Genomic DNA, 11,790 nt, shown 5'->3' on the forward strand with positions numbered 1-11,790 from the left:
TTTCTTTTATGCCCAAGAAAATTCTCCAGAAGTTTGCATAGAGGCGCAGTCTTCCATCATGCTTATATTTGACCGGATTTATTGAAACCAGGTTATAGAAATTTTCACCGTTTTATCTGCAAATCGCCGTAAACGCGTTTTTTTTTTCTCGCCAGAAACGTAGACGATATAAAAACGAAAGTGAATGTCAGTCTTTTTTTTTTCTCTTCTCCTCTTTCTTATCTACCTTTCAGTGCTGTTGTTCATTTTTTCTTACTTTCTGGGCATGTTTCTATCCATATCGCAGTGCAATGTACGTGGTCAAAAACGCTCAGGTCACTTTTCGTTGACCACGTTTTTACAAATCCAGTTAGATATATAACTCAACTATGCACTCGGGCGCGTTAACCACTTTCTTAATAAAGTCGATATACAGTAAAAACCCGCGAGTATGAACCTAACATTAAAGAACCTGTTCGGCTAAAATTTGCAAATTAGACCCCCCTTTTTATAAGAACCTATTTAGCCTTAAATTTGGAAACATGTTCTTATTTTCTACAATTTATTAAAAATGCTTACTTTTGGGAAAATAAGCTGGGACAAGGCATTACTGTACAGGTGTATAATGTTATGTTCTGAATAATTAGTGCTTCATTTTTACTAAACACTTTTGAGGTATGCGAATTTTATCAGTACAAGAAATAGTCCGAATACCACTAAAAAATCTATAAGCAACAATGTAAATTTTCCTTCAGAAAATTAGAACCTATTAAGAACCCAAATAGCCTAAATTTGTGTTAACTACCATTTATGTAAGAACCTGTTTAGGCTAACGTGGAAAAATTAGGTTCTTACTCGCGGGTTTTTACTGAATGACTTTTTGATTAACCGTACACGTCCTTATGCGTTCAATGGCGCCACAAGGACTGATGATGATGATGATGATGATGATGATGATGATGGTGATGATGTGCTCGTCACACTTTTCGTTTGCGCGCCTACAAGAATGCTCCTTTGCATTTTTATCCCGTAGAAATTTCTTAAGGGGAATAAAACTCCTTTTTCTGTCCTTATAATGTGATTGAGGTTATAGGACACCATAATGATTTACGCTCTCACGAATGACTGATAGAATTTCGGGGAAGAGGGAAGAGGGAATTTCGGGGACAGGTAAAAGATTGATTGATTGATTGATTGATTGATTGATTGATTGATTGATTGGGATTGATTGATTGATTGATTGAAAAGTCGGCGATAGCAAAGATATAGTTGACGTCATTAAATTGCTTATAATGTGCTAATTACGAAGATATTGCTTGGTGAAACAAAAGCTATTTTTGGTAGGTTGGCAAATGTAACAAAACAATGTTTGTAAACAAATATAAGGAAAACGTACGGCTTGCTGAGAAACGAGCTATTACCAAAGTACAGTATTACCAAAGGATCACAAGTGAAAATGGAAGAGATTAGAGGTAGTGACCTCGTATGACCAAAACGGTTAAATTTTGGGAGCTGCTGCTACTCAGCAATTTTTACCCGCAACACCGAAGCTGAGCATTGGCTGCTGCCAGTTCGATTGCCCTCGCTTTTGAGCGCTGTAAACATGCAGAAGTTGCCGGAAAATGTTCGTTTTTTTCTAGAAGTGCAAATTGCTAGTATAAAAGAATTTTTTTTTACACAACTAAGACAGCTTAACGGGCCAATAAGTGAAATCAACAAATTAGAGTGCTTTATTGCCCGTCCAATATTTTTCTACGTATTGGACTGGGTAAATATTTCTCTTTATCCATTATAAAGTCGTGCAATAAATCTCATATTACCAAGCTTGCTTGGAACCTTACTTGCAGAATATCGGCCCTTAGTCTTTTCCAAGACCTAGGGCCGATTTTCCCTCAGTACGGTGCTCTCGCTTGGCTATTAAGTTATATATTTATCATGATATTTATCATGCTGAATTGAAGCGTGGCTTCGTGACTATCCGTTTAGTTATGCATTATAGCTACACTATTAACATGTCAAAGTTAAAAACAAATAATCAGTGTTTACGCGTTTGTGATTCACACAGCAAAAATGGTTTTCCTTCGTATTTTTCGTGCCATACGCGCACGTAAATCAGGACGACTTCTTGTCGGATTTAGGGCATCAGCCGTGGGTATAAGCACAGCTTTTGGATTCTCCTACGTTGCCGCGCGTGAAAGGAAGGTGGACTCGTCCAAATTTATGGCAGAACCGTTGACAGAAGTTCACAGGTTGGAGAATAGTATGGACGACATGAAAAGCAGGATGGAGGTGATGATTCTCGGCGTACAAGCCGATATTTGCAGGAGACTCGCAGCAATCGATGGAAAAGAGTTTCGTGTAGATCGTTGGACACGAGAGAAAGGTGGAGGAGGTGTAAGCTGTGTTCTGCAGGATGGTAAGAGCTGCTTGAAAGTTAAAGGTCAAGGGTGACTTAACATTTGTGAGCTGGGACTTGACTGGGACAATTTCCATAACCCTACCCCTTCAATAAACTGACAGTTCCTATTTTGCGACAGTTGAGTTATGTTGCTAGTCACACAGAAACACAACACTCGTTTTTCCATGTAAAGGCGCGGTGACCGCGGTCCCTTGCCAGGGTCATTTACCGGGGCCCAGCCCAGCCGAAGGCTGGAGGCTGGCGCCACCGGTCATAAAATGCAGTTTGTGTCGTCGTTCAACGTTACATTGTTAGGGATATATCGCTGACTTGACTTGAGATATATCGCTGGCTCGTTACTTCGCAGGCCCTTGGCGTTTGACCGCTGTGTCTATTTATGCAATCGACTCGTGTCCCACCCATTGGGCCCCGGTAAGTTCCACGTAGTGGTTCTAGTTGTATTTTGTTTACGAGCAAGGCACTTGAGAGGGTGGTAAAGGGAGTTTTCGTGACCCGTGATCGGCTTTTTTTTATTTCCCGTGAAATGTGAACTGGCCATTTTATCCTCGTGAGTATTTTAAATGTTTTTAGGCTTAGTATTTTTTAAGTGTTAATAGTTTTTAGGTATTTTAATTGGTTTCCCCAATTAGCCCACAAGGGCTAAATACATAGACACGGAATAAAAGTTTTTCTTACTTACTTTACATATTTTACTATTTCCATAGTAGCCTTGAACCGTGATTTTTCAAAACGTTCTCTTTTATTTTCTGTGAAGCGTGAAAAGGCCAATATATTTTTTTTTCGTGAATAGTGAAAGGGCCGTTTTATTTTCCGTGAAACGTGATCTATCCCCCTCCCCCCCCCCCTCTTTATTACCCTAACTTAACTCTCACAGTGTCTCTCTTCAGCCAGGGGCCGGATTCACGATGCCTTTCTAAGATAACATTTATCCAAGGTATTGTTTTTTAACCATAGCCTATTTTTTTTTTTTTAAAAAAAAAACAATACTTAGGATACTTATTAACTTGAAAGGGCTTTGTTTATCTGTAAGAGCCACCTGACAAAATTGCTCGGGGGTAGGGAGGGAGAGGGACTACTTTCGATAGATAAGCATGCATTCCACTGGCAGAGATTTCGTGCAAGAGTACGTTATTAAATTTTCTTGCTGGTGAACAATTTCCAATGCTTTTCGCCCGACAACGCTCGACAAATTGTATACAAATGGCAATATAGCAACAACATTTCCACTACTGTAATCTCAGATAATTTTTCGTCTATTTGATTATACCTTGGATTACGATTTTCGTTTTTAAACAGTTTAAATGAAAGAAAAAACGCTTAACGGTGCAACCGTTTCCTTTCTTGGTAAACAGTATGCACAAGTGTTTGAACCACACACAAAATGGCGTCATATCGAATCAACCTCAGGCGTAAGCGGGCACGGCGGTTTTGTCATTCACGCAAATTGCAGTTGAGGGGCGGAAAGGTCGGCTTTCATCTGAAAGGAAAACTGGCACAGTAAGCATTAGCGTTGCGGAGGAATTCTAAACTGTATACTGCTGTGAAGTCCAGGGAAGTAATTTAGATCTGGGAGGCCCGGATTTTAAGTACTAGACCTTGATCACTCAGCCACGCTTCCATGCCATATTCTATGTGCCTTAACATTTACATCATGCACTAAAAGCTATAATTGGTTATATCTTTTTTGTTGCAGGGAAAGTTTTTGAGAAAGCTGGTGTTAATATTTCTGTTATTCACGGCAATCTGCCTCCAGCAGCTGCAGACCAGATGAGAAGCAGGGGTCATGACCTTATAGGAAACAAGTTGCCATTCTTTGCAGCAGGAGTAAGCTCAATCGTTCATCCTCGCAATCCATTCGTGCCAACCCTTCACTTCAACTACCGTTACTTTGAAGTCCAAGATGAAAGTGGAAAAAAACACAGTTGGTTTGGTGGAGGGGTTGATCTTACTCCTAGTTATCTCAATGAAAAGGTAGCTGGATTGAATTGCCTTAAATCGTCATATCAACACATTCAACTTGTTGCCCCCAATCTGGAGTCATCTTTCCTCTAACCTAAAGTCTTACCATTCCTAATTAGCCCAAAGTCAAGTCTCCCCATCCTACATTCGTGTTGTCCCCATCCTATTAAAAGTCATGTTACCCATAACCTGAAGACTGAAGTCATGCCATTGCTAACCTAAAAAATGTCACCTCATCTGCAGTCGTGTTGTCCCACAACCTAAAGTCATGTTTCCCCTAACCAGAAGTCATGCCATTCCTAACCAGAAGTCATGCCATTCTTAACCTTAAGTCATGAAACCTCATCCTGCAGTCGTGTTGTCCCCGACCTAAAGACGTCTTAACCCTAACCTGAAGTCATTCATCCCTAACCGGAAGTCATGTCACCCTTTCCTGCAGTCATGTTGTCCCCCAACCTTGTTTCCTCTAACCTAAAGTCAATTCATCCCTAACCTTGACCTGAAGTCATGCCATGCTTAACCTTAAGTCATGTCACCCCATCCTGCAGTCGTGTTGTCCCCCAACCTGAAATTATGCCATTCTTAACTTAAAGCCATGTCACCCCAACCTGAAGTCATGTTATCCATAACCTGAAGTCATTTCATCCCAAACCTTAAGTCATGTCACCTCATCCTGCATGTCGTGCACATTGTCCCCAACCTGAAGTCATGTTGACACTAACCAGACGTCATGCCATTCTTAACTTAAAGTCAGGTCACCCCATCCTGCAGTCGTGTTGTCCCCTAGCCTGAAGTCATGTTACCCCTAGCCTGGAGTCATTTCATCCCTAACCGTAGGTCATGTCACCTCATCCTGCGGTCGTGCTGTCCCCCAACCTTACGTCATGTTGCCACTGACCTAAAGTCATGCCATTCTTAACTTAGAGTCTTTTCACCCCATCCTGCAGTCGTGTTGTCCCCTAGCCTGAAGTAATGTTACCCTAGCCTGACGTCATGCCATTCTTAACCTTAAGTCATGTCACCCCATCCTGACGTTGTGTTGCCCCTAACCTTAAGTCATGTCACCTCATCCTGCATGTCGTGCACATTGTCCCCAACCTAAAGTCATGTTGACACTAACCAGACGTCATGCCATTCTTAACTTAAAGTCAGGTCACCCCATCCTGCAGTCGTGTTGTCCCCTAACCTAAAATCATGTTACCCCTAACTTGAAGTCACGTCATCACTAATCTCAAGTCGTTTGCATGTATTAAATTTAAGTTTGTAAATGAAAGTGATTCAACTGTTTAACACGAAAATGGCAACCTTGGATTATCATGATTACCCTTTTTGACATCCTCAAAAAAAGTCTTTACTAAAATCTTTCACCCCCAAAAAGGCCTCAGCACGCCATGCCAAACTCCAAAAAGGTCTTCTCACCTTCCCGTCGCTATTTGCCTGCGCTTATGCTTGTGCTTGCAAATTAGTGAAAACTAGGCTTGATTTTGTCAGAAGCTTTTTTTTATAAAAGGGACTTATTTTAATTTAATTTTAAACTCAGGATGTAAAGCATTTCCATAAGACTTTGAAGGACTGTTGTGATAAGCATGACCCATCCTATTATCCAAAGTTCAAGAAATGGTGTGATGACTATTTTGTTGTAAAGCATAGAGGTGAGTCAAATAGGGCTTGCACATATTGTTTGTTATCATTCAACAGATGCGCCGCCGCCCATATATGGTCAAAATGTTAACGATATCTGTCATCCGTACATAACATATATCCTGCGATATTCGTAGGTTGCGAAGATTCGTCCGAAATCTTGTAAAGCACTGCATAATTACAGTTTTTCTATGTGCAAAATGTGTTTCGTTGACAATTTGTTGAATAATAAAACAATTATCCTGCTCAATCTTGCGGAATATCGTCTGATTTTAGCCAACGCGGCCTACGGCCTCGTCGGCTAAGTATCAGGCGATTTCGCAGGATAATTGTTAAATAATTCCCATTACAATTTTAATGACCTAGACAGATTATTAATTTAACCTTGAGGTGGCTCCGTTTTAATTTTGGGCAGACCCGTGTATGACAAACTTTGGATCATAACTTTTTCGCCTTTAACGGGATGGCTATATAATTTTGGGAAAATGTTAAGGCTGTATTCATCAATAATACGAAAAATATTTTGAGTAATATTAGAGCTTACGGTTCGTGGACCACACGTTTTCAACAGTCATGCCCGGTAATAGATTTTGCTGTTATATTTGTGTTACATTACAGGAATTAGCTTATTGACTTTTTACATACCCTAAGCACTGCTAACCAAGTTTCCGGCCAAATCCGTAGAGCGAATGGCTATCTAGTTTCAGCCCTGATTTCTATATCTGATGCTCTTTAAAAAAGCGACAAACCCAACTTTCCGTCAGAAGACCTCCCAATGCTTGGATTGCTCGAAGTACCAAGCAGATTGCCATTCGTGCGAACCTCTCGATATATTTATCGTTCATATCAGGTCTTTTAAATATGAGTGATGAATATATATCTTTATCTCACTTGAGATAAATACGAGTTTTGATTTCTGACTGCAGGTGAATGCTGCGGTGTTGGTGGTATTTTCTTTGATGATCTTGAAAAACAGGAAGAAGGATTCCAGTTTATTCAAGATGGAGCTAATGCAGTCCTGCCCAGCTATATTCCCATGGTGTTAAAACACAAAGATGATCCTTACACTGATAAAGAATATCAGTGGCAGCAGTTGAGACGAGGCCGGTGAGTTACAAATTGGCTGTTGTTGCTACAATGTGGGCATGTTGGAAGCGTGTGGGCCTGATGGTAATTAAAACTGCATTCGGCTCCAGATCAAGAGTAGCTTTCAAAAGTCTTTTCTATAATATTTTCGGTCAAGTTGTTACATATCTTGATAAAGAGATCCTGTTCTTGCGCAAGACACTCACAGCGCCTCTCTCCGAGGCCGCGATCCTACTGGTCTGCGCCAGAAATCGGGACCTCTGGGCTTATCTGAAAGCCCGCCACAAAGGCGACCGAATCTGATTGGCTGTTGACTGGTTCCGGTTTTGGATTAGCCCAGAGCCGTTGAGTTTCCCAACCTCTTCTCAAGTGGAGCGCAAGCTCTGGGAACGAGATTGTCTCTAATATACCAAGGTGTATCCAGCTATTTCAATTAACGTTGTCGGATGAAAGGGTTAAGCCTACGCGACTAACGAATTTTGCTGACCGAGACCTTTTCCTTTTAATAGCTTTTCTTTCACTGTTACACGGCTTCGAGTTTTGAAAATTCTTCTAAAATTTAGTGTGGTTAAAAGTACCTTGTTTCCACATGTCTGAACAGAACGAAAACTTACAAAATCACGTTTGCGATGTCGTTATATCTCATCGTATTCAGGGCATGTAGCAGCCCACGTCTTGTCGCGTAAGCTTGAAGCTTTGATCTGACAACGTAAAGTGAAATAGCTGTAAATGAGTACCACAGGGCTCAAAATAATTTTCGGACAGTTGTCGGATATGCTGACTGGCTAAACCGATTTTAGCTCGGTCACATGTCGTTTTTTGACCGTTTAAAATATTGAAAATAGTAATTGCGTTCGACGAAGGAGAACGCGTTTCTAATTTCGTGTGGTGTCCTGTGCACATAACTCGGCGACAATTGTGCCACAAAAATTTTTTAGCGAGTTAGTTATCAATATATTAGTTGTTGGCAATAATCGTGCCAACAACTAATATTGCTCCACATGTCCAAAAAGTTGTTAGAATTAAAGTTACTACAAAAGATATGAATTGCTACATATTTTTCTTGTCCTCAGCTTTTATTTTGAAAATCATGAACATGACCGGTCAAAATGACCGGCAAACTGAAACTTTGTCCGGACAAATTACTATCTTGACCGGACATTGTCCGTTGGCCCGCCGTTATTTTTAGCCCTCTACCAGCAAATAATTGGGATAACCTGGCAAAAATGCCTCGGGACGGGTACCTGCAATGTACTAACCCCCCTTGTAGAAAGCCAGCTAGACAGATACTACTTCATAATGAGATATTTCTGGAGTTAGTAATTTTTCTCGTGATTAACCTTCAGATATGTGGAGTTCGTCCTGCTCTATGAACGTGGCACCAGGTTTGGCCTGTACACCCCTGGTACTCGCATAGAAAGCATTTTGATATCTATGCCTCTGGAGGCCCGCTGGGAGTACATGCACGCCCCCGAAACAGGCAGCAAAGAGGAGGAACTTCTTCAAGTTCTGCGGACTCCTAGAGAATGGGTTGAGTAGACAGTGTATGCCAATGGACTACTAGCCGAAATAATTCAATTTTGCTCTAGGGACGCTAATTTACTTTCGGTAGCTTTAGGGCCGGCGGGGGAGGGGTGTTTATTGGAGACAGGAGCGCTTATTAGGAATGGGGCGCTTATTTCGTTTTCGACATAAACATCCGAAAAAAAACAGATATTGTAATTCATAACTGTAACAATACGGGGTCTCGCTTAGTCATAGCACCATTCGCTTGTTCAATATGTTAAATATTACGTTCAGATGAGAAAGCAGACCGCATATTTCACTTATCTTAACAGTCTATTCTATGTCAATGTCTTTAGTGTATACAACACGCTTTTTAACCTAAAGTTACAAGAAACCTTATACAAGAACTCACGACGTAGCTGGTAAAATTCCACCAAGAATAACTACAAAAGCTAATCTAGTTTGTGCGGGGCTGACAAATTGAAGAAAAAACTTACATCGAAGAATCGTTTACATACTTACATCGTTTCTTAAACAAGAGTTGCCAAAGGATTAGGCTTGGGATCACGATCACTTTCGGTATAAAATAACCTTAAAAGAGAATTAGTGAAAGGAGGGAGATGGCAATATTATTGTATGGTTTGAATATTGTTGGGTAAGTTAATTGTTTATTGTAACTTTAATTATTACCCCAGAGGACATGTGAGAAAGGTTTTATAGTTAGGTCGTGGCGAACGCCGACGGCCACGGTTCGAGACGGGGGGCGCACCAGAGCCGCGGCAGCCCCCACCGACGGAGGCCCAGGCGACACAAACGAAGAGCAAACACGGACGAAAAGAGACCAAAACGAACGCGAAGACGGCGGCCCGGGCCCCCCAGTCCCACAACAGAGGGAAACAGCGATTTATTAACTCTGTAGTATGGTTTCTACACGTATTCACTCGCTCTAGACGCCGTATTCAATAGGCTCACTCTCGTAGAGTAAAGTTTGTATCGTATTGCGTTTCATTTCGAGTTTACTGAACCATTTTATTTTGTCATAGAAAACATGCACAATGCACTCGTGACACTCCTGCGCCTCGTCCCTGGTGGTGCGCGGTGCGCATGGAGTTGTGGGATCAAACGGCCCTGTTTCCCGCCATACACCAGCGAAATGCCAACGGAGCCTGGGATCAAGGACATAACCTTTTCTAAAGTTGTCTATAGCATCTTGCCCATTGAAAAAGCGATAATCAGTATTAGTGTGTTTGATTTGCTTTTTATAGCTATCCTTCCCTGATACATAGCAATTGAATACGCCTTTTAATAGTTACCCGAAACGTTTTAAACGTAACACATTCTTGAAATACTATCAGGCGGTGTACATGAAATATATGTAACTAGGAAAGATAGATCGATGATTTTATCTAGCGTGCGTGCTTACTCTACGACAAACTCACACGAATTCATACTCGTTCAAAGTTCGCATTTTATATGTCTTTTCTAAAAGTTTTAATTAGTATGTTATTGCAAAAGGCGAGGAAACATAATACATTTCAAGTTTTTTTATTTAAAGTGGGTTCGAAAATTGTTGAGGAATAAAAGAGTTTTTCAAACTTCTTTTTAACCGCCACATGCAAACGTATTAATTAAGAACAAATAAGATGATGTGTGTGCCTCCGTGTTAAACGCTATCTAAACTTCGTTTAAATAATTGTCACTAGCAAATGATGAGTAGTGAATGAAAATACGTATATTTTATTCATGAATCTTCCTTCGGATTTTGCCCCTCCCCTCCCTTCTACCTGGGATAAGCCGCCCCAAAATCTCTCACGGATTTGTATAATGCTTGAGCTTATTACATGGTTTTAAAGTATACTAACAGTAATCCATGAAAGAAGATTGAGATCTTGCCGTCAGTCGGAGATCCTCTTATGGGAAATAACCAGTGAACAAATATAAAACATTTTAAAAGTCGCTTCTGTAAATTTGCTTTTAGCTTATGTACAAAATGACCGAATTAAAATTGAGTTTTTTCCCTTCGTTAAGGCTTCGTTAAGGTGGCATTTCTGTGTCATGTTTGGATGATTTACACCCTTTCGTATTTCGGCACAAATGTTTAAAATTTAAATGTCTTAAATATTTGCGGCTTTTCAGATTCGGTGATATGTAGTTGCGAATTGTCTCACTTAAAAATTTAACGCTAAGCAACTTAATTTTTTACAAAAGCACTGAAAAAAACGCGATTTCGATTGGACGTTTTTCAATTGACTAAATTTTAAACAAACCATCGCTAATTCGCGACTGGTTTGTTGCCCATTCGCATGCAAATCGATTCTAAAAAACAGGAATTGTGATAAGCATCAGATTAGCATTTTACAAACCGCTTGCATAGAAAAATTTTTGGTTGCTGAATAAGGTTTGTTTCTAAGAGTTGAATCTTTTACAGTAAGATAAATCAGTGAAACATGTCCGAACTGATTCTTTCCAACGATATGATTATTGTATGTACATTACTCGTCAAAAGACGTTCGTTTTTTGTTAATTGCACACAGTTCTTGCCTTTGAGCTATGAGGTTGACATTTGCCGCATGCCTGACGTTTTTCGAGCGACCATGCTTGTTTTGACTAGATCCCTTTCTTTTGGCTAACCAGAGCACAAATCTGGATCAATGGCAAATTAAACCTGCTTCATATTTATATAATGAAGTCAACTCCTCTTATCAGCTCGTCAAAATAAGCTTGTTTGAGAAGAATACGTCGCCTGAGTTTTCCTTCTTAAAAGTGTGCGCGCGATTATCTCAAAACAGAAGCGATGATACTGAAAGGAAACGAACAATTAAAAGACGATTGGATACCATTTTATCAAAAGAGCTTTCGGAGGCATTTTACAATAATTGCTGTGAATTTGTAAGCAAAATATCAAGCTTAAAAACAGGTGTATCATTGTCGAACTTGTTTATATTTCACACTCGATCAAATTTGCTCATGACCAAACGCATTTAATTTACAACCTCAACAGAAAACGCTGACCGAAAAGTATTTGCTAATCTTACGTTAGGCAAATCGAAACCGTTCCACGTTTTTCGCAGTGAGTAAACTCATTTCCTCTTCATGAGCTTTTTACTCGGCTTCGGTTTTTCAAAAGAAGACTAAAAAGCGATTGTTTTATTTTAGTTGGGAACGCGTGAAATATTTATGAGCTGAGAGACTATTTTCTC

At 40.2% G+C, this 11,790-nt stretch overlaps 1 protein-coding gene across 1 annotated transcript; it reads left to right on the forward strand.

Annotated features, from left to right (window-relative positions):
- Window positions 1-1,207: 1,207 nt before the first annotated feature.
- On the forward strand, window positions 1,208-9,083 carry LOC144646219 (oxygen-dependent coproporphyrinogen-III oxidase, mitochondrial-like). Its single transcript, XM_078505756.1, has 5 exons — window positions 1,208-2,395; window positions 4,092-4,369; window positions 5,898-6,009; window positions 6,925-7,105; window positions 8,431-9,083. The coding sequence occupies exons 1-5, from the start codon at window positions 2,050-2,052 to the stop codon at window positions 8,621-8,623; spliced, it is 1,110 nt and encodes a 369-aa protein (XP_078361882.1). The 5' UTR covers window positions 1,208-2,049; the 3' UTR covers window positions 8,624-9,083.
- The last annotated feature ends 2,707 nt before the right edge of the window (window positions 9,084-11,790 follow it).

The sequence above is a fragment of the Oculina patagonica genome, chromosome 3 (assembly GCF_052425735.1).
Source record: "Oculina patagonica isolate OP01 chromosome 3, crgOcupat, whole genome shotgun sequence".
Classification (NCBI taxonomy): Eukaryota; Metazoa; Cnidaria; class Anthozoa; order Scleractinia; family Oculinidae; genus Oculina; species Oculina patagonica.

Coding starts and splice junctions, on each gene's coding strand:
- LOC144646219 (XM_078505756.1), top strand. CDS start 2,050: ATGGTTTTCCTTCGTATTTTTCGTGCCATACGCGCACGTAAATCAGGA. Junction 2,396..4,091: donor AAGCTGTGTTCTGCAGGATG/GTAAGAGCTGCT, acceptor TTTTTGTTGCAG/GGAAAGTTTTTGAGAAAGCT. Junction 7,106..8,430: donor CAGCAGTTGAGACGAGGCCG/GTGAGTTACAAA, acceptor ATTAACCTTCAG/ATATGTGGAGTTCGTCCTGC.